Raw genomic sequence first — 19,516 nt, forward strand, 5'->3', positions numbered from 1 at the left:
GTCCTAAAGAGCATGGTGTTCCCGAAGCTTTCATATATACTACAGATGTTGCCATTACACCTTACAAAAAAGGACTGCAAGTCTGTGAATTCCATGTTCTCTAGGTTTCTATGGGGAGGGAGGAAGCCAAGGATTTCTTATGCTAAACTTCAGCTGCCACGCGCGGAGGGGGGGTTGGGGATTCCAGACTTGGAAGTTTTCAGCAGAGCTGTGATGATCCGCTATGTCACGGACTGGTTATGGCAGCGCTCCTGTTTTACCAATTATCCATTGGAAGAGGAATTGTTTGCCCTCTTTTCCCCCAGCGCTCTCCTTCACACCCCAAAAAACAAACTGCCGGCATCACTCAGGATGAATATTATTCTTTCTGACACCCATGGAGCTTGGCACTATTCCAATTCTAAATTACATAGAAACATAGAATTTGACGGCAGATAAGAACCACTTGGCCCATCTAGTCTGCCCCTTTTTTATTATCCTTTAGGCAATCTCAACCCTTTTTGAACCTTAATTCTTAGACACCCAAACTCCTCCCGATACACAACTTTCGGGGGGATCCCTTGCTTCAGTCCTGGGTTGGAAAATGCTACTTTTAAGCTGTGGAGGGAGCGGGCAATTTCGTCTATTAGAGACGTATTTGACCCCGGTGGGAGGCATGTGTTGCCTTTTGAGGAATTGAAAGCCAGATATGGTATATCGAATTCCAATTTCTGTATGTACTTGCAAGCCCGACATTTTATCACTACTATGGCCGCCCCTATGTCCTCACCAGACATACCGGATCCGATAGCCACCCTCCTCACTCTCACGAACACCTCTACCTATCGATTATCATATTATTATGATCATATACGGGTGGCGCAGACGGAAAAGTTGTGGTACCGTACGTTTTCTAATTGGGAGGGTGATGTACCAGGCTGTCCAGCTCAGCCAACCCTACTGAGTTCATGTCAGTCTACATTTAAATATTTGCACTCGGCACAGCTTCAGGAAGTGTATTTTAAGATACTGCATAGGGCTTATATAGCTCCAGCCCAAAGAGTGCATATGATCCCGGACGGGACTAGTGAATGTTTAAAATGCCACGTGTCACGGGCCTCCTTTTTTCATTGCTTTTGGACATGCGAGAAAATTGCTACGTTTTGGAACAAAGTTATTGTCTTTATTAACCAGACTCTCTCATTGGGGGTTTTCAGAGACCCCATAGCCTATGTAACTGTTTTGAGGGCTGGCATCTTGGCCCAGATAGGAGGCGAGTTGTGCCCATTCTCACGGTCATTCTCACGGTGGCTAACAAAGTTATTTTGAATCATTGGACGAAAAGGTCGTCTCCCTCTTTAGGGGAATTAAAAAATGTACTTCTACGTGTTCTCTACTTTGAACGCCAAGCCACCTTGCCAGACATTGAGAGGGGCGTTGCTCACTTTTATTCGAAATGGGGGCTTTACATCGACAGCTTAGACATTGCTACGCAGGGTCATATTGAAAGACTCTTTGAAAATACCTCTTGGATTCTTCATAAACGTGTAGATGCTAATTGTTGATGTCTATGTACCTTGATGTTTTGAAGTTGATGAGGTCATAGATTGTATGTACTATTCGTGATCCATGCGACTAAGGAGTGAAATGTCTTGTCTTCCCCTCCCTCCCTCCCTTCTTGTGTTTCCCCTTATCATTTTCTGATGTTTATTAGTGGTATATACTAGTTTATAGCGTATAAGTGCAGGGTATGCAGAATTGTATGGCACAAATTATAGTGTAATGAGATACCCGCAATTTCAGAAATGTGTGGCTGTATGTATTTCTGCTCCTCTTTTATTGTTTGATTTGCCACTGTATGTAACTCTTTACCTCATGAAAATAAGAAAATAATAAAACAGTTTAAAAAAAAAAAAACATGTCTTTGTATGACTATTTTACTGATTCCAGTAGGTGGTGCTGCAACTACAGTAGGATTACAAGCATTAAACAAAAGAGAAGAAAAAAGTACTGTATACTGAGCTCACAATTTAAATAAATTGGTAAAACTTAACTTTTAATATCCTCGTTTGTATAAAATCTTGTGATATGAAATCACAGTTGAGTTGAATAGGTATGTCAGGCTTCTAGAATATTTATTATGGCAGACTGAAAAGTGGTTAGATACACTATGGGTGAATAAACCTCTTTAAAATGTTATAAATGTGTCCCGGGATCCTGGTTTTCAGCTTCCTTTTTGTATGTCCAATACATTAGAGATGGCAGGAGCATTCTAATAAGTAAATAACCTTGCAGAGTTGTAGATAATAGGATTCTTTATTTCAAAATTGAATTCCTTGATTGAGACGTGAATCTGGAAATGACTGCGGTAGAATGTGCATTTTGGTTACGACCGCTTGTCAATTCTGTACAGTGATGGAAAGCTTCAGTGATTCTTTCATTCTTGCTTTTTGGAGGAATGCAGCTGGAAGTGAGAATGTTCTTAAGTGTGTTGGCCCTTCTATAAATTATTCTTGCATTGGATTCTGCTATTTTTGTGATGTCGTCATCTAGAGTGAAGAGAGAGCGGTGTAGTCTGATGATGTTTTCCAGATCTTTTGTGCTGCTGTTAAATTGGGACATGAATAAGGTTTTCAAGTTGTTTCGCGATTTTGTTTCCATACTTCAGGAGATTTTTCCATTTCCAGTACTTTCACTTTTATTAGGGCCTCATCCACTTTTTTTCTTATCAGAATTTCTTTTGAGAATGGTTTGTATCAGATACTTGCTCAGGGCTTCAAATACTGTATGGTTGGAACAATTTCTTCTTAGTTTTCTGAACTGGCCCCTTCGAATACGTTTGATCCGATTCCTATTGTGATTGCTGGATGCTAACAAATATATGTTATAGTCATTTTTTTTAATAAAGGTTTTTGTTTATATATTTCTATTTTCTTTGTCTCTCTCTAATAAGTCTAAGAAGTTTACCTCCTTTTTGCTGGTGGTGGTGGTGGCAAATTACAGGTTGACTTGATTACTATTACAGGTTGAGTATCCCTTATCCAAAATGCTTGGGACCAGAAGTATTTTGGATATCGGATTTTTCTATATTTTGGAATAATTGCATACCATAATGAGATAGCATGATGATTGGACCCAAGTCTAAGCACAGAATGCATTTATGTATCATATACACCTTATACACACACAGCCTGAAGGTAATTTTAGCCAATATTTTTAATAACTTTGTGCATTAAACAAAGTGTGTGTACATTCACACAAAGCATTTATGTTTCATATACACCTTATACACATAGCCTGAAGGTCATTTAATACAATATTTTTAATAACTTGTGTATTAAACAAAGTTTGTGTACATTGAGCCATCAGAAAACAAAGGTTTCACTATCTCACTCTCGCTCAAAAAATTCTGTATTTTGGAATATTTGGATATGGGATACTCAACCTGTACTATTGATATAGTCTACTACACAGTTCTTCAGCTTGTTCTCTAATCTGCTCCATATGAGCATGACATCATCTATGTACTTCATAAAGCATATTGAGTTTTCCAGGTATGGGTTGTTGTCCTAAATGTTATCATCTACTCATTTTGCCAAAAAGAGGTTTGTGTAGCTTGGTGCGAAGCATGTACCATTGCTGTTCCAATTAGCTGTTTGTAGAAATCCCCTTCCTGCCAAAAATAGTTATGAGTAAGGATATATTCTATGTTGTCCATTAGGAAGTTGATTTATGCATTGGGTAATGTGCTTTTTGAACACAGATAGTTTAATGTTCCCATACATACCGCTATGTGTCTTATGCAGTTTTAAAGGCACTTGACATCATATGTGCCCTACATATAAGAGTCTTTCCATTGGATTTCTTGAATTTCTATAATACAGCAGTAGACTTTTTAAGATAGCCCTGTTGTACTGAAACAAGGCTTGTAAGAAGATATCTATGTACCCAGACAGATTAGATGGTATTGAATATATATATATACAGGGCCGGCGCTACCATTAGGCAGCTTTAGGCAGCTGCCTATGGGCGCTGGCCACTGGAGGGCGGCATGCTCCAATTAAATATATTTTACACAAAAAAAAAATATTTTGATAAGTAAGCCCAGACCAGGGGCGGCCGCGGCGAGGGTCTAGCCTGCCACAGCCGTCAGTCACCTCACCGGCGCCAGTGTATTGATTTCCCTGCTCCATGTCTCTAACAGAAATAGACGGAGCTGCGCGTATGAGAGAGCAGGTCAGGAGACGGGCGCCGCCCACACTGACAGCCTAACACGCATCCTAGGCGCCGTCAGCACGAACATGCCGTGCGCTTGTGCGGCGCCCGTCTCCTGACCTGCTCTCTCATACGCGCAGCTCCATCTATTTCTGTTAGAGACATGGAGCAGGGAAATCAACACACTCACGTAGGTGAGGTGACTGACGGCTGTGGCAGGCTAGACCCTCGCCGCGGCCGCCCCTGGTCTGGGCTTACTTATCAAAATATTTTTTTTTTTGTAAAATATATTTAATTGGAGCATCTGAAAGGCAAGAGAAGTCTCCCTATCCCCTCCCTCCCTGCCGCCCCGCGCCTCCCTATCCCCTCCCTCCCTGCCGCCCCGCGTCTCCCTATCCTCTCCCTCCCACCCCGCGTCTCACTATCCCCTCACTGCCGCCCCGCGTCTCGCTATCCCCTCCCTCCCCGCCGCCCCGCGCCTCCCTATCCCCTCCCTCCCTGCCGCCCCGCGTCTCCCTATCCTCTCCCTCCCACCCTGCGTCTCACTATCCCCTCACTGCCGCCCAGCGTCTCGCTATCCCCTCCCTCCCCGCCGCCCCGCGCCTCCCTATCCCCTCCCTCCCTGCCGCACCGCGTCTCCCTATCCCCTCCCTCCCCGCGTCTCACTATCCCCTCCCTCCCCGCCGCCCCGCGCCTCCCTATCCCCTCCCTCCCCGCCGCCCCGCGCCTCCCTATCCCCTCCCTCCCTGCCGCCCCGCGTCTCCCTATCCCCTCCCTCGCACCCCGCATCTCACTATCCCCTCCCTGCCGCCCCGCGTCTCGCTATCCCTTCCCTCCCTGCCGCCCGCGCCTCCCTATCTCCTCCCTCCCACCCCGCATCTCCCTATCCCCCCCTCCCTTCCACCCCGCGTCTCCCTATCCCCTCCCTCCCACCCCACGTCTCCCTATCCCCTCCCTCCCACCCCACGTCTCCCTATCCCCTCCCTCCCACCCCACGTCTCCCTATCCCCTCCCTCCCTGCCGCCCCGCGTCTCCCTATCCCCTCCCTCCCACCCCACGTCTCCATATCCCCTCCCTCCCTGCCGCCCCGCGCCTCCCGATGTTGGAGTTGCCTACAGCAGCGGCAGCTCCGGAGACAACAGGCAGCGCTGTTACCTCTATTTCCGTGCCCTCAGCAGCTCCGGCAGCATCTGCTTCCTCCGGGACTGAGGAACCAGGACCACTAAGGCGAGGGGTGGGGGGAGTTGTGCTTGGTGGCAAGTGTCTGGGCAGCTCACCCCCAGATCACTTGGACTGCAGCTCCCCCCCTTGTGATCTGGGGGCGAGCTGCAGTCCAAGTGATCTGGGGGTGAGCTGCAGTCCAAGTGATCTGGGGGTGAGCTGCAGTCCAAGTGATCTGGGCAAGATCACTTGGACTCCAGCTCACCCCCAGATCACTTGGACGCAGGGACAGGGAAAAATAAATAAAATAAATGTAAAAAAATTATATATTTATATCACAGCTGCCCGCCTCCCACCGCTGACAAGCGCTCACTTCTGCACGCTGCACCGCCATTGAAAGCTGACCACCGCAGACCACAACTGGCGGTGGTCAGAGGGACATCAACGCCTCAGCGAAGAAGGACAGCTTAGTACCGCCGCATCCCCCGCAGACCATGGGCTCATCCGCCACCGACAACCACAGTCCCTTCCGCACCTCCGCTGCACATATCAGGTAATGTTACCCTATGTCCCTGCTGTCACGCTCTCAGTCCCTGCTGTCACTCTCTCTCCCTGTCCCTGATTTGTGGGTCATACCGTTTGCTATAATGTGAATTTCGGCTCATACCATGTGCTATAATGTGAATTTCGGCTCATACCATGTGGTAAAATCAGAATTTTGGCTCATACCGTATGCTGTAATGTGAATTTCGGGTCATACCGTGTGCTATAATGTGAATTTCGGCTCATACAGTGTGGTAAAATCTGAAATTTTGGGTCATAGCGTGTTCTGTAACGTGAATTTCGGCTCATACCGTGTGCTGTAATGTGAATTTCGGCTCATACTGTGTAGTAAAATATGAATTTTGGCTCATACTGTGTGTTGTAATGTGAATTTCGGCTCATACCGTGTGCTGTAATGTGAATTTCGGCTCATACCGTGTGCTGTAATGTGAATTTCGGCTCATACCGTGTGCTGTAATGTGAATTTCGGCTCATACGGTGTGCTGTAATGTGAATTTCGGCTCATACGGTGTGCTGTAATGTGAATTTCGGCTCATACGGTGTGGTAAAATATGAATTTCGGATCATACCATGTGCTGTAGTGTGAATTTTGGCTCATACCATGTGCTGTAGTGTGAATTTCGGCTCATTCCGTGTGCTGTAATGTGAATTTCTAGATAGTATAAGAATTTCTAGATAGTATAAGGGGTCCTAATACACTGAAGGACACGCCCCCATTTGAGTGGCCACACCCCCTCTTCCGGAGGCGCGCGCATAATTGCAACCTTCACTTTTCCATACCCCCACTTCAAAATGTCCACTTCGACCACTGTATATGTATGTGTGTGTGTATATGTGTGTATATGTATGTATATATATATATATATATATATATATATATATATATATATATATTATATATAAAATCTCAGTGCCTCCCCAGCCAATGACCTCACCGCACATCACTGCCACAAAGTTCTAGTTACAACCCTGGTGCCTATCTATAATACTGTATAAAACTACAGACTGTGGTATTATACTATATATGGATGTGGGGCTGGATGCTTTTTAACTTGTGTGCATTTAATATAATATTTGTCAGGTTTTCTTTAGCTGTTATTTGGCTGCTTCAGGAGGATCAACATACTGTTAACACAGCCTCTAGATAACGTGATCACTCCACTGTCCAAGCGACAGGGGAAGGGGAGGGCCGGGAGGACGGGGGGGGGGGGGGGGGGGGGTGTAGGCAGAAATTTTGCTGAGAAATCTTGCACCGTCCCTATATATATATACATATATATATATATTATTACTGAAATGATAGGAAACCTACGGTTCTTTTCTTATAAGAGGTCTCTCTCAGTTTTTGAGAGTATTACTAATTGGTATCATTTTTCCAGATGGGCGTGGGGGTCTCTTTTGTATTTTACTGTAGGGTTGCAGTTTAGTTTCTGGTATGTGGTTGTATCAGAAATTCCATCTCTACTAAGTATCTGGACGTATCAAGAACATTTTGCCTCCACCTTTGTCGGATGGTTTTATGATGTTGCTTTTGAATTTTCTAAAGGTTTCCATAGCCACTCTCCGTTCCATAGGTTCATCTTGATTATTTTTTTGGGGGGTAGGTTGTCGATATCATTCTTGACCAGTTTTTGAAATGTTTCCAGGAAGTACCCTTTTACGTAACTTGGGTAGTTGCTTTATGGTTTCAGACAGGTATATTGATAGGAAGTGAGGATGTCTTGTGAGTTGTTGGCAATTAGATTTTTCATATAGCATTTCTTTAGGCATATGTTTCTGACAAATGTAACTTCTTAACATATGACATCCGAGCAATTAGCATGCTTTTAAAAGTAATACAGCAAAATATACACTTTATCCAATTTTTCCTGAATTTATGTATTATTCCTCTACTCGTATTGTTGTACTTGTATCTATTGTTTTTTGTATTTTTTATTTTTTGCATTTATATGATGTATTTGTTGCATTTATTTTTCCCAATCTGTTTTTTTCTCATTCAACTAGTTTTCCAAACTTCTCTTCCTCTTTCCTTTTTGTATTCTCTCAACATTAGACAATTTCTCTTCTGTACGTGGTATTACCATCATCCCCCTTATATTTGTACCATCCCCATTCCCCACACTTTTCCCTCATCCCCATACATTTATCTTTTCTTTCTTTCCAATCCTTGTCATACACTTCATTCCCACACTTAAATCTTACATTAATGATCGCAGCATAAATTCCGCATCTACCCTGAATTCACTTGCAATCGAGCCCAGGTATAGTGCCTGACGGGGTAAAAAAAAACAACAACTGAACACTGAAACTAATAATCATAGAGTTTTTGGACTTTGAATGATCATATACAATAAAGAAATGTTTTCTTCCCGTTTTTAGCAATGAACTGAAGGCCAATAAGGAGCACAAGTGCTATATTTAACCAATCCCTTCCAGGAACAGGTATCCTTGACAAAATCGCCCAAGGGAGATGAAATGTGTTGGGCCTGCTTCAGTGAACTGGTCGGAGCTCTGTATAGAGAGGACTGTGACATGACCATGCTGGTAACGCCACACCCACTGCTCTCAAAAGCGAGCAGAATGCCTGACAAAGCAGCTGATAGAATGCCTCCTCCCTGAAAACAGGAACTGATGACAAATTCCAGATTAGCTTGGGGTGGCTAGAGTGAGGTAGGTTAAAAACACTGTTCCTCACTAAAGTCTTTTCTCAAGTCTTGCAGCACAAAGACTTCCCCAGAAGGGCTATAGTCATTTAGGGGGGAATTCAATTACCCACGGTATATTACCACAAGTGAAAAAGGGATGTAGCCTCAGGCTTTAACGCCCATGGGGGGCATGCAATAAGCTTCGATCATTTCGGAGCTAATGAATTCGCCCCACTGAGTTTTCAATTATGGACATTTTTGTCCATTTTGAAGGCATTTTTGCCAATGTCTTTTCACTTTTTTGTAAGTGAAAAAGCATTGGCGAAAAATGCCTCAAATTTGTGAAAATGGCCCACATTTTCGATGGAAAACATGTGGATTCGCCAATACACGTGTTTTCCGCCCCTGCCGTTTTTTTTCGCCTAGGCAAAAATCCGGCCCTGCTATTGCATAGGGTTAATCCCCATTTACCCTAAAAATAGCAAAAAGCTCAGTTTTTTTCGCCTAGGCAAAAAAAAACCTGAGCTAATTGCATACCTCCCATGGCTATTCAATTGCATTCCATTTTTTACCCAACAGTCTTAATTCCCGTTAAATTAGCATGGTAATGGGTGTTAACAAGCGTTAACAGGTGTTCACACACAGAATCCGTGAACATTTTGGAAATTCAACAGGGTCATGGCACCCCTTAACCCACTGGTTATCAATTATTATTTTTTTGCCCCTGTCCAGAGGCGTAAAAAAAAAAATCCCCAATATGGGCTGCCGGCAGGGGCTAACTGAATAGCCCTGGGGAATCAATTAACATGTGGCAAATTACTGTGTCTAACGGAATCCCATCTTAGTGTGTTTCAAAACCATTTGTTCTGCTGACTCTACTATTTAATACCAATCCACCTCCCATCTACCTCCACTCTGCCCTCATCCTGCCTACTCCACTTCCTCCTCCTTCCTGTATTCTCTTCTCTGAACTTGTGTTGCCTTTTTTCTTCGACCCTATAGTGTCTTCATCCTATTCTCATCCTCCATATTACCTCTAATGCAGTTCTGATAAATCTAATTTTTTTATTTACTATATCTTTGTTAGATTGTAATTTACTTTTCACAGTCCAAGTCATGGAGCCCCACTTTGTAATTTAAAGGATCTGCTGCTAAAATCTTGGTGCCATATATCACAGGGCACCTTCTTCTGGAGTCCATGCTCGACCGGTCACAGATATTTTGGTGGCACAAGGGGGACAGACACAATATTATCAGGTGTTTTTATCAAGATACAGCATATCCTGCCCAGCATATGCATCTACACCACACTGAGGACATTCCTCTCCATGTCTGACCCTCCTATGTTAATGAGGGTTGTCATTCAGACACTGGCAGTTGTTAGAAGATAAAACAACCCCAAGTTTGCCATATAAACTGAGTGGTTTAGCAGAAATTCAACTAAAAGCACCAAGCAAACAATAAAGAAATAGTAGAGATGAGCGGATTCGGTTTTACTCGGTTTTACTCGGTTCTCAAAACCGAATCTTATTGGCTATCCAAAACACGTGACATCCGTGAGCCAATAAGATTCGGTTTTGAGAACCGAGTAAAACCGAGTAAAACCGAATCCGCTCATCTCTAAGAAATAGTCAAAAAATTATGTCAGATGGCATTATTATTGTAGATTTGTATTTATACTTAATTCAAGAGTACTCTTTAACCTTTTTGCTGTGCCAAATTCTCTATGTGCTTGTCGCATTCAAAATGGAATCTCAGTAAATTGGTAAACAGTATGCACATCGATTTTATCTTCTTTGTTTTTTTTTCCAGAAGACTTTTTTTGTAGCATGTCAAATGAAATGTAACCAAAATAGCTAAAAAAGCTTTTAATAAACACCACAAAAAAAACACTTTGGTATTAATCCACCTTTCCAAAGCAGGAAAAAAACAGGCTTTTACGCAGAGGTTTTCAGCAAAGCTTACCATTACTAAAACTTAAGAAGCTACCAAAATAATAGTATAAAAAACTTTTTTTTTTTTTTTTCATTTGATCAAAGATAGGAGACATATGGGCATGAGACCGCCCTCTGCCACGTGTGGCCAATTTAATTTTTTGTGTACTGTTTTAGTTATTGTCTGGTATACAGTAACTACTAATAGGGCATATAGGCACAGATTTATTAAGCTTTGGAGAGTGATAAATAGCACAGTGATAAAGTACCAACCATCAGCTCTTAACTCATCATTTTTCAAACACAGCCTATAACATGTCAGTTAGGAGCTGATTGGCTGCTACTTTATCACTTGGTTATTTATCACTTTCCAAGGCTTGATAAATGGGGGCCATAGTATGAAAGAGGGAAGTTCCACATTTGTTCAGGCCAGTAAGGAAAATAGAGGGCGCAATGGGCCTAATTCAGAGTTGTACGCTAATGCAATTGTATTTGCGATTTTCTAGTCTACGGAATAGCTAATGTTACCAAGTGAAGCGGCCGCCCAGAAATGAACAGACGCCCACCAGAGCGATTGCAAAGCCATTCACAACTGCGTACACATTTGCAGCCTACATCCAACAATGGGGGAACACTGACTGCTCGAGTAGGTCTATGGATAAGTAGACTGCAGCAACGCAGGTGCCATGCTTCTCAACGTACATGATTGCAGCTGGTGTCATACACAAGACTCAAAAACAGTCATGATGATACGCCTGCGTTTTTGCCCCCACATCCGTTACCACCACAAACGGTCACTTCCTGTCATTCACTTTGCAAATAAATCCTCACTGCGAGCAGATCTTTACACATGCGCAATGCGATCGCAGCGCATGCGCAGTCTGCCGAACATGCTAAAACATAGGCATAGTGTACAACTCTGAAGTAGGCCCAATGTGCCTTTTCCATGTCTGACAATAGCTGCTAAAGAAACACATCATTTCAAAGAAGGAAGACTGGAAATCAAATATATTAAGGGGCCTCTTTATCACCATCCGCATCCAGGATGCGGATGACAAGTGATAAAATCGCCCACACTCGCACTGCGATAATTGATTACATTGTAGGGATGTATCAATTATGGCATGCCAGAACAGAGTTTGCGGTCAAGCCCCCCCCCCCAGCAGGATAATATACTCACCTGTCCATGCTGCTTCAGGAGGCTGCCGGGTCCTTCTCCTGCGCTGTGACCCCTGGTGCTGTAAAGTGCGCTGCCGTTTTGCAGCGTCACTTTACTGCACCGGGGTCTTATTGCAGCATATGGGGACCTGGGCCCGGCAGCGCTCACCGGAGCAGCGAAGACCGTCTCCCTGGACAGGTGAGTATGGGTGAGGTTTTTTTACACACTGATCAGCTTGTGTGTCCATCGGACACACATAGCTGATCACTGGAGCCAGGGGCAGAGAAAGCTGGGCAAAAGGGTGCTTATCGCAGTGCTGCGCTGTGAACTCACCAGCCTGAGCTGGCGAGATTATCACGGAGCTCACTGCGGTATTTTTTCACATTTTCTTTTTAGTAAATCTGGTCAGATCGCATGGGGAATGCAAAGTGGCTTACTAAAAAAAAGTGAATTAAAGGGTTTGTAGCAGTTTTTCATGAAAACTGCTCCAAATGCCCTTTAATACATTCAGGTGATACTAAAATAATGTGAAAAAGGGTGTGAAAACACCCTTTTTCACAATATTTTAGTAAAAATAATGTTAATAAATAGGCCCCTAAATCTTAACAAGAGATAAAGTGGAGATCGATAAAGAGCGATAAATGACCAGCCAATGAGCTTCCTGTCATTTTTTAAACACAGCCTGTGACAGGGCAGTTAGGAAGCTGATTGGCTGGTCATTTATCACTTTTTATCTGTCTCCACTTTATCTCTTGTTAAGGTTTAATACATTTTGGCTTTGTTGAATCAAATCCTGTATTTAATATTTCCAACATTTCAGAGAAACTGCATCCCACAATCTACAAAGGCTCAATAAAGTGCACCTGTCACACTACAAAAATATTAATAGTCCCCATTGGATGGCCACATTGCTCTCAGATTGTTAAGGTAACACACAGAAAACAGTTTAACTGCACTGTCACTTGCATATCTGGGTACACACAAAATGGACATTATTTGATCCAATTTTCTAATAAATAAGACTCAAATCACTAAAAAAGTAGTTGGTAAATGTAATAAAGTTCCCCAAACAAAATCACTAAGGAGTATAAGGAGAACAGGTTAATGCGTAAGCATCAAAGAAAACTGACTGATAAAGCTTAGATACAATCACACTGGGGTAAATAGATTATCAATGAATTGTGATCTTTATATATTGTGGAATAATGTGTGATTCAAATACACAAGATTATTACTAATTCTACTCGTTTATTGCAATTACATATTTAGTAAAGTAATCCTGATTAGTATATGGACTAGTTAATAAAATTCATTTCAGCACAGCTTGTCCTGATTAACGTTCTACTGAAGTGAATGTAATGGGAAAATAACATAATGCGCATTAGAGGAAAGAAGAGAAAAGAATCAACAATAGTCTACATTATTTTGACAGCCAGAATGGCAAGCTGTCTACTTGTTTGTGCATTGGAGAGGGAAACAATGTACGCTTTTTCTTAGCTAACAGGATAACTGTATGTGATGACACTGACTTGTAACTCTGTATGATCTGGATCTTTCCCCAGCATCACTAGTGAGATATTTCTCTAACGTGACAAACCCAGGGAGGATTAAAGGGGCGCAGGCCTGCATTTATTAGCAGTAGCAATGTCATTAACATTACCCGATACAGGGATTTTTGCTATATCAAGCTCATTATTTGGGAATATGGCTATCAGGACTTGACATCACATGACACTGGAATGTGTAGAAGAGAAATATTTAAAAATTTAGATTTATAGATGTCTAGATTTTTGGTTTAAAATGATAGATCTCTGTTGTTTCACATTTGCCCTTACTCTTTGGAAATTCAAACAGGTAGATTTGACTTTGCACATTCTACATAAATGGTATTTATAACAAAGTAGATGGTAGAGACGTCCTCAGAGGACAATGGGGGTAATTCAGAGTTGATCGCAGCAGCAAATTTGTTAGCAGTTGGGCAAAACCATGGGGGTAATTCCAAGTTGATCGCAGCAGGACATTTTTTAGCAGTTGGGCAAAACCAAAAGAGTTAGATTTGGGTGGGTTATTTTGTTTCTGTGCTGGGTAAATACTGGCTGCTTTATTTTTACACTGCAGATTAGATTGCAGATTGAACACACCACACCCAAATCTAACTCTCTCTGCACATGTTATATCTGCCTCCCCTGCAGTGCCCATGGTTTTGCCCAACTGCTAACAGAATTCCTGCTGCGATCAACTTGGAATTACCCCCCATGTGCACTGCAGGGGGGGCAGATATAACATTTGCAGAGAGAGTTAGATTTGGGTTGGTTATTTTGTTTTTGTGCAGGGTGAATACTGGCTGCTTTATTTTTACACTGCAATTTAGATTTCAGTTTGAACACACCACACCCAAATCTAACTCTCTCTGCGCATGTTATATCTGCCCCCCCTGCAGGGCACATGGTTTTGCCCAACTGCTAACAAATTTGCTGATGCAATCAACTCTGAATCTGATCAACTCCCTATGAGTCCTGTTCTGTTTTACTAGTAGGTTAGTACAAGAACGAGTTAACATCTCATCGATAACTCTCTGGGGTATATTTACTAAGGTGGAATAATGTGGGTGGGAATAATAAGGTGGGAGTTTTTTTTTAGAAGTGGAGATGTTACCCATAACAACCAAGCAGGTTCTAACTATTGTCTTCTAGAAGCAGCTAGATACGTGTTAAGTAGATACCGATAGGTTGCTATGGGCAACATCTCCACTTCTAAAAAAAAACTCCCATCTTAGTAAATATACCCTATGGCTTATGGTGTACCTTAGTGTCATTTTATTATCTTTTAATAAACAAGCCTAAACCCAAAAAATAGCATATCAATATCAATATTACTGAGGGGTCTATTTTGCAAAGTTTTTTCTCCCAAAAATTATGTAGAAACTGCAGTTCTGAATATTTTTATGTATAGCCTCAGCCAGATTTCACATAAAATCTAATTAGCGCTGCAGAATGCAATCCCAATTATTATCAATGACCTCTATATACCAAACTCTGAAGAGTACGGGTTTGTTAACAATCACAGTATTGCCGCAATTATTAATACATAGGTCCCTTAAACCTAGGAAACAAACAGAACATTTTATTACTTTAAAGTGAAGGGTAGACTAATTAACATGGAGAGCCAGACATGTGCTATTTGAGACTGTTCAGAAAATGAGCATCTCTAGTGTGCAGAAAAAGAGCGGCTGTAGATGTGTCCCGGTATTATCTAAAACTGGACAATAGTAACAATGTTTTAAAAGAGAAAGTACATTTAGCGCTCTACTGGAAGGATAAAAGGTAATACTTCTCCTTCAAGTTCTTTGTGGACGCTTGGGTTTCACCAACACGGGGTATATTCTCCAATTGGTATATACAAAGAAAACAGAAAATTGTATATGGTGTAAAACCTTTCGGATAATTATGTATGATTGTATAACATGCTTAGGATAACCAAGTATTATTATGGAAGGGTGATCTCTTATTCTTTATAGAGGTTCATCATGTGCGATTCAGTCAAGAAAGTTGCTCACTTTGGGCCTAATTCAGACCTGATCGCTAGCAAGCAATTTTTGTACTGCTGCGCTCAGATAGTCACCGTCTACAGGGGTTGTATTTTAGCTGTGCAAGTGTGCGATCGCATGTGTAGCAGAGCTGTACAAACTGATTTTGTGCAGTCTCTGTGCAGCCCAGGACTTACTCAGCTGCTGCGATCACATCAGCCTGTCCGGGACCGGAATTGACATCAGTAACCCTCCCTGCAAACGCATGGACACGCCTGCATTTTTCCAGACACTCCCTGAAAACGGTCAGTTGACACCCACAAACGCCTTCTTCCTGTCAATCTCCTTGCGATCGCCCGTGCGAATGTATCCGTCGTACAAACCATTGTTGAGCGGTGATCCGCTTTGTACCCGTGCGACGCGCCTGTGCATTGCGGTGCATACGCAGTTTGGATCTGATCGCCCGCTGTGCAAAAATGCACAGCAGCGATCAGGCCTGAATTACCCCCTTTGTCTCTTACATAAGAGTGAAGTGACGAAACATATAAGTGTGTCTTTATAGAATAGATGCTCACATGAATGCATACTTCTGAGATGTATGTAATCCTCTTAGCAATTGGATACTGTTGCCAATCCAAACTGTATAGGGGATTACACAATTTATTGGAAAACATGAAATATATTCCATTTTAATATAAAAACGCGCTGGCGTTACGTCCATATCTCTAAAATGACCACTGGAAGTAATGTAAAAGTCCCGGGAAAAGTCTTACTAGCTGGTCCAAGAGAGTGGAGCCCCCTAAAAGTCACTAAATGTTCCTTGTAGGCACTGCACCGACGTGTTTTGACCAACATAGTTTTTTTCAAGGTGGTGCTGTAATGGTTTACTAAAAGGATATTTACCTCTTAGGAGGTCTCGTCCCTTCTCTTAGCAGCATCCAGGGTGATGTCACTCAGCCGCCTAGACCTGCCCTAGCAATGGTCCGGACACACCTCCGTTGTCTGGACCGCACCCCCCCCCCCCCAACATGCCCCGCGACCGCCTCTGTATGTGAATCAGGCAGAGGCGATGGCATAAGTGAGATGTCATCGCATCTCACTGTGTGCGCACGCGCAGTGTGTGGCTTCTGCGCGCACGCACACTGCACTGGCCTTCAGCCTACGAATGCTGCCACTGCAGCGTCCAGGTCTGAATTATGCCCAGAGTTCGAGAACAAATGAACAAAGCACAGGAGAATAGGAACATGCTTCCATTTTGGAAGTATTTTCAGCCAACATAAAAAAGCCAGTATCAATTAGATTTGATTTAACAGCTACTTTACTTTTATGTACAACTATACTCTAGGTAACCAAACTTTTCCCATAAGTTCTATATATCATACAGATCAGTATAGACCGCATGAGCATACAAGGTCAGTACACACTTAACTTGCAAGATTTTATATTAATAATAAAGAATATCAGGTAACTAATAGATTTTGTAAACAAAATATTACTTTACATTTCAGGGTAAAGGGAAAATCCTAATTTTTGCCATTGTATGTGAAAATTTGGACAGAAGAAGAACTTGACAAGCACAGTTCACAATGAGAAGCTTCAAGAAACCTCACCAGCGCCACTGGGCATTTTAAAGTCTTCAATTACAGTAAAAACAGTCACAGGTTTCACTAGTTGGTTTGAAGGACTTCTTCTATGATTTCTGAAGAATCTGTTTCCAGCAATATTTTTCAACCTTCTACCTCTCTTTTCAAACCCACAGTAACTATACCAAAGCAATATGCAAATTAGTGTTTTAAAGACAAACATAAAAACGTATAACATACCCATCCTCCCTGTTCTTGGATCCAGTTTTGCAGATGTCTATTAAGGTACTCAGTCATCCATCCTGCAATGGAGTCCACCAAAGGAGACATCTCTCGGTTCACACTCTCCACACACATTACTCCTCCAAATTCAAAGAAAGCTACAATTCGACCCCAGTTTACTCCATCATGAAAAAGCTCCTCCACCACTGCAGCAAAACGAAGACGAACTGTGGATGGAGTTAAATGGAGGAGCCCTGAAATATGTCTGAAGTCTTGTTGGTACATATTGGAAAATTCATCTCCTGCACGGCTCAGTGTCTGAAATAATGCAGGAGGTACAGGTTGTAAAGGGGCATCTTGACCATTATCATCATCATCTGGTGGTTGACCCTCCTCATCTTGGTCAACATTCCGTTCTCTCTGGGCAACATCCAAATCTGCCTGGGGTAAAGGGACTGGGGAAACAGCAGCAGAGGCAGAGCTTCTGGGAGCAGCAGGTGCACTTTCTACAAGAGGAACTGGAGCATTACTTGGAGATTCGTTATTTGAAGAGGAAGCAGCAGGCACATCTAAAGCAAGAGGTTGTCCAGTTTGACCACCAGGTATGGAAAAAACCTCTGCATCATTAGTTAGATTATTATTAGCAGCAGACGAATGTGACAACGCAGAAGAAATTTGTCTCCCTTCTTCCCATTCATAGCCCCTCTGTGACAGCTTATAATGAATGTATTTTACCACTATGTCACGATGATCGTACCCTTCTCTCCTAGGATGAGCCATAGTTTCAAAGAATGGCTGGTTTGAATTCAGTGGTAAAAAAATAAAATCTTAATACAAAATTTTTATAGAAAGAACTAACCCCTCCCAGATCTCAAAACAAATGACTGCAACCCTTACACTTTAGTTGTGAGTGTTTGGTCCTTCTGATGTTCTTTCATTCTTCAGTATCTGTATCCCCCTCCTCTTCCTTCCAGTGGAGTTCTGTACATTTACTGTAATTTCCCCCCTGAAGCTGTTTTCATCGTCAGTTTTTAAGGGACATTCCCTTCTTCACGCTGAAATACAAACACATTTGTTTAATGCTTATGTGGGTTTTCCATTTGTGTATCACACATAACTTTACAAATGTGTATGTATATGTAGGTTGCACACTGAAGGAGAATGAAAAAAATAAAAGGACAGCTAAATGCTGAAGAACTGCTGAAAAAGGTAAAATCACAGACACGCACACATAAATAATATATATATATATATATATATATATATATATATATAAAAATAAAATTTATATAAATTGTTATTTATACACAATGCACTAACCTGTATTTAAATAGATGCACACAGCCAGCATACATAATGTAAGCACTAATGAATTATATATACTCACTCGCTTCCCCAAATAAGGTTCTGGTGTTGGACTTCCCTGTTCATTTGAATCCATGAAATAACTTCCAGAAATCCTGAGGCTATATCGACTTAAATCCTCAGGGACAACTGAATGCATCAGTGAACGTGCCCGAATGTCACATAAGCATCCCTGCAATGCAAATGCTTCACAGGCCACCCAGGCAACCCTGGAGCCGCAGAAAAGCCCCAAATGTAATTTTTCTCCTCTAATCCAAGCTCTTGCAGCAATGTATGCACTCCCATTAATTCAGTCTCTAGCATACACCACACATATGCTTCTCAGCCAGGGCAACGACATAAAATCCCCCTCAACTAATCCAACACAGGCAGCAATAATCTCTGGGTAGTATCAGTCATAGCTTGCAATGGGCAAACAACAGGAATGTTTATATTTGTCTGTCATTCAGTTTCTTTTTATTGTGCTTCCTGCCTTCATCTTGCCTCCCTGTAGTAGAGTGTGTGCTGGAGGAGGCGGGACGCTGCTGCCCGCTGAATGCTGTCCTGCGTGTGTGAGTGTGTGTGACTCTGTGTGTATGTGTGTGTGTGTGAACAGCAGAGAATATATCTTGTGTTGGGCGGTCTGAATTGATTTCCTTCTATTTTTTTTCATGCTGAATACACATGCCAGTGATTTACAGCTCCCTCTAGAGGGCTCTGTTTTGTATGCACTCTGCATTTTACCTCACATATCAGTAAAATGCAGTGTGCAAATATTTTTTTGCTTAAGGTGCAGTCCAGCAATTCCAATCAATATTATTATTATTATAATTTATTACCAGTTATTTATATAGTGCATACATATTCCGCAGCGCTTTACAGAGAATATTTGGCCATTCACATTCAGTCCCTGCCCCAGTGGAGCTTACAGTCTATATTCCCTAACACATGTACATGCACGCACATTCACGCTAGGGTTAATTTGTCGGGAGCCAATAAACCTACCAGTATACTTTTGGATTGGATGTTGGAGGAAACCGGAGTACCCAGAAGAAACCCACGCAAGTACGGGGAGAATATACAAACTCCATACCCTCCAACATTTTAGAGCTAAAAATCGGTACAAATGAGGAAAGGGGGTGTGGTTACGGGTAAAGGGGGCATGGTCACACCCCTTTTCCTAT

At 42.3% G+C, this 19,516-nt stretch overlaps 1 protein-coding gene across 1 annotated transcript in view; it reads right to left on the bottom strand.

Moving 5' to 3' along the window:
- BCL2 (BCL2 apoptosis regulator) overlaps positions 1–19,122 on the bottom strand; it is a 257,216-nt gene extending 238,094 nt beyond the window's left edge. Inside the window, exons 1-2 of the mRNA XM_063923016.1 lie at positions 18,376–19,122; positions 17,007–18,043 (exon numbers count right to left, since the gene is read on the bottom strand). Coding sequence (XP_063779086.1) covers positions 17,007–17,768 — 762 coding nt within the window. The 5' untranslated portion in view covers positions 17,769–18,043; positions 18,376–19,122. The remainder of the gene's footprint in view (positions 1–17,006; positions 18,044–18,375) is intronic.
- Positions 19,123–19,516: the final 394 nt, after the last annotated feature.

Source organism: Pseudophryne corroboree, chromosome 5 (assembly GCF_028390025.1).
Source record: "Pseudophryne corroboree isolate aPseCor3 chromosome 5, aPseCor3.hap2, whole genome shotgun sequence".
NCBI classification, from domain to species: Eukaryota; Metazoa; Chordata; class Amphibia; order Anura; family Myobatrachidae; genus Pseudophryne; species Pseudophryne corroboree.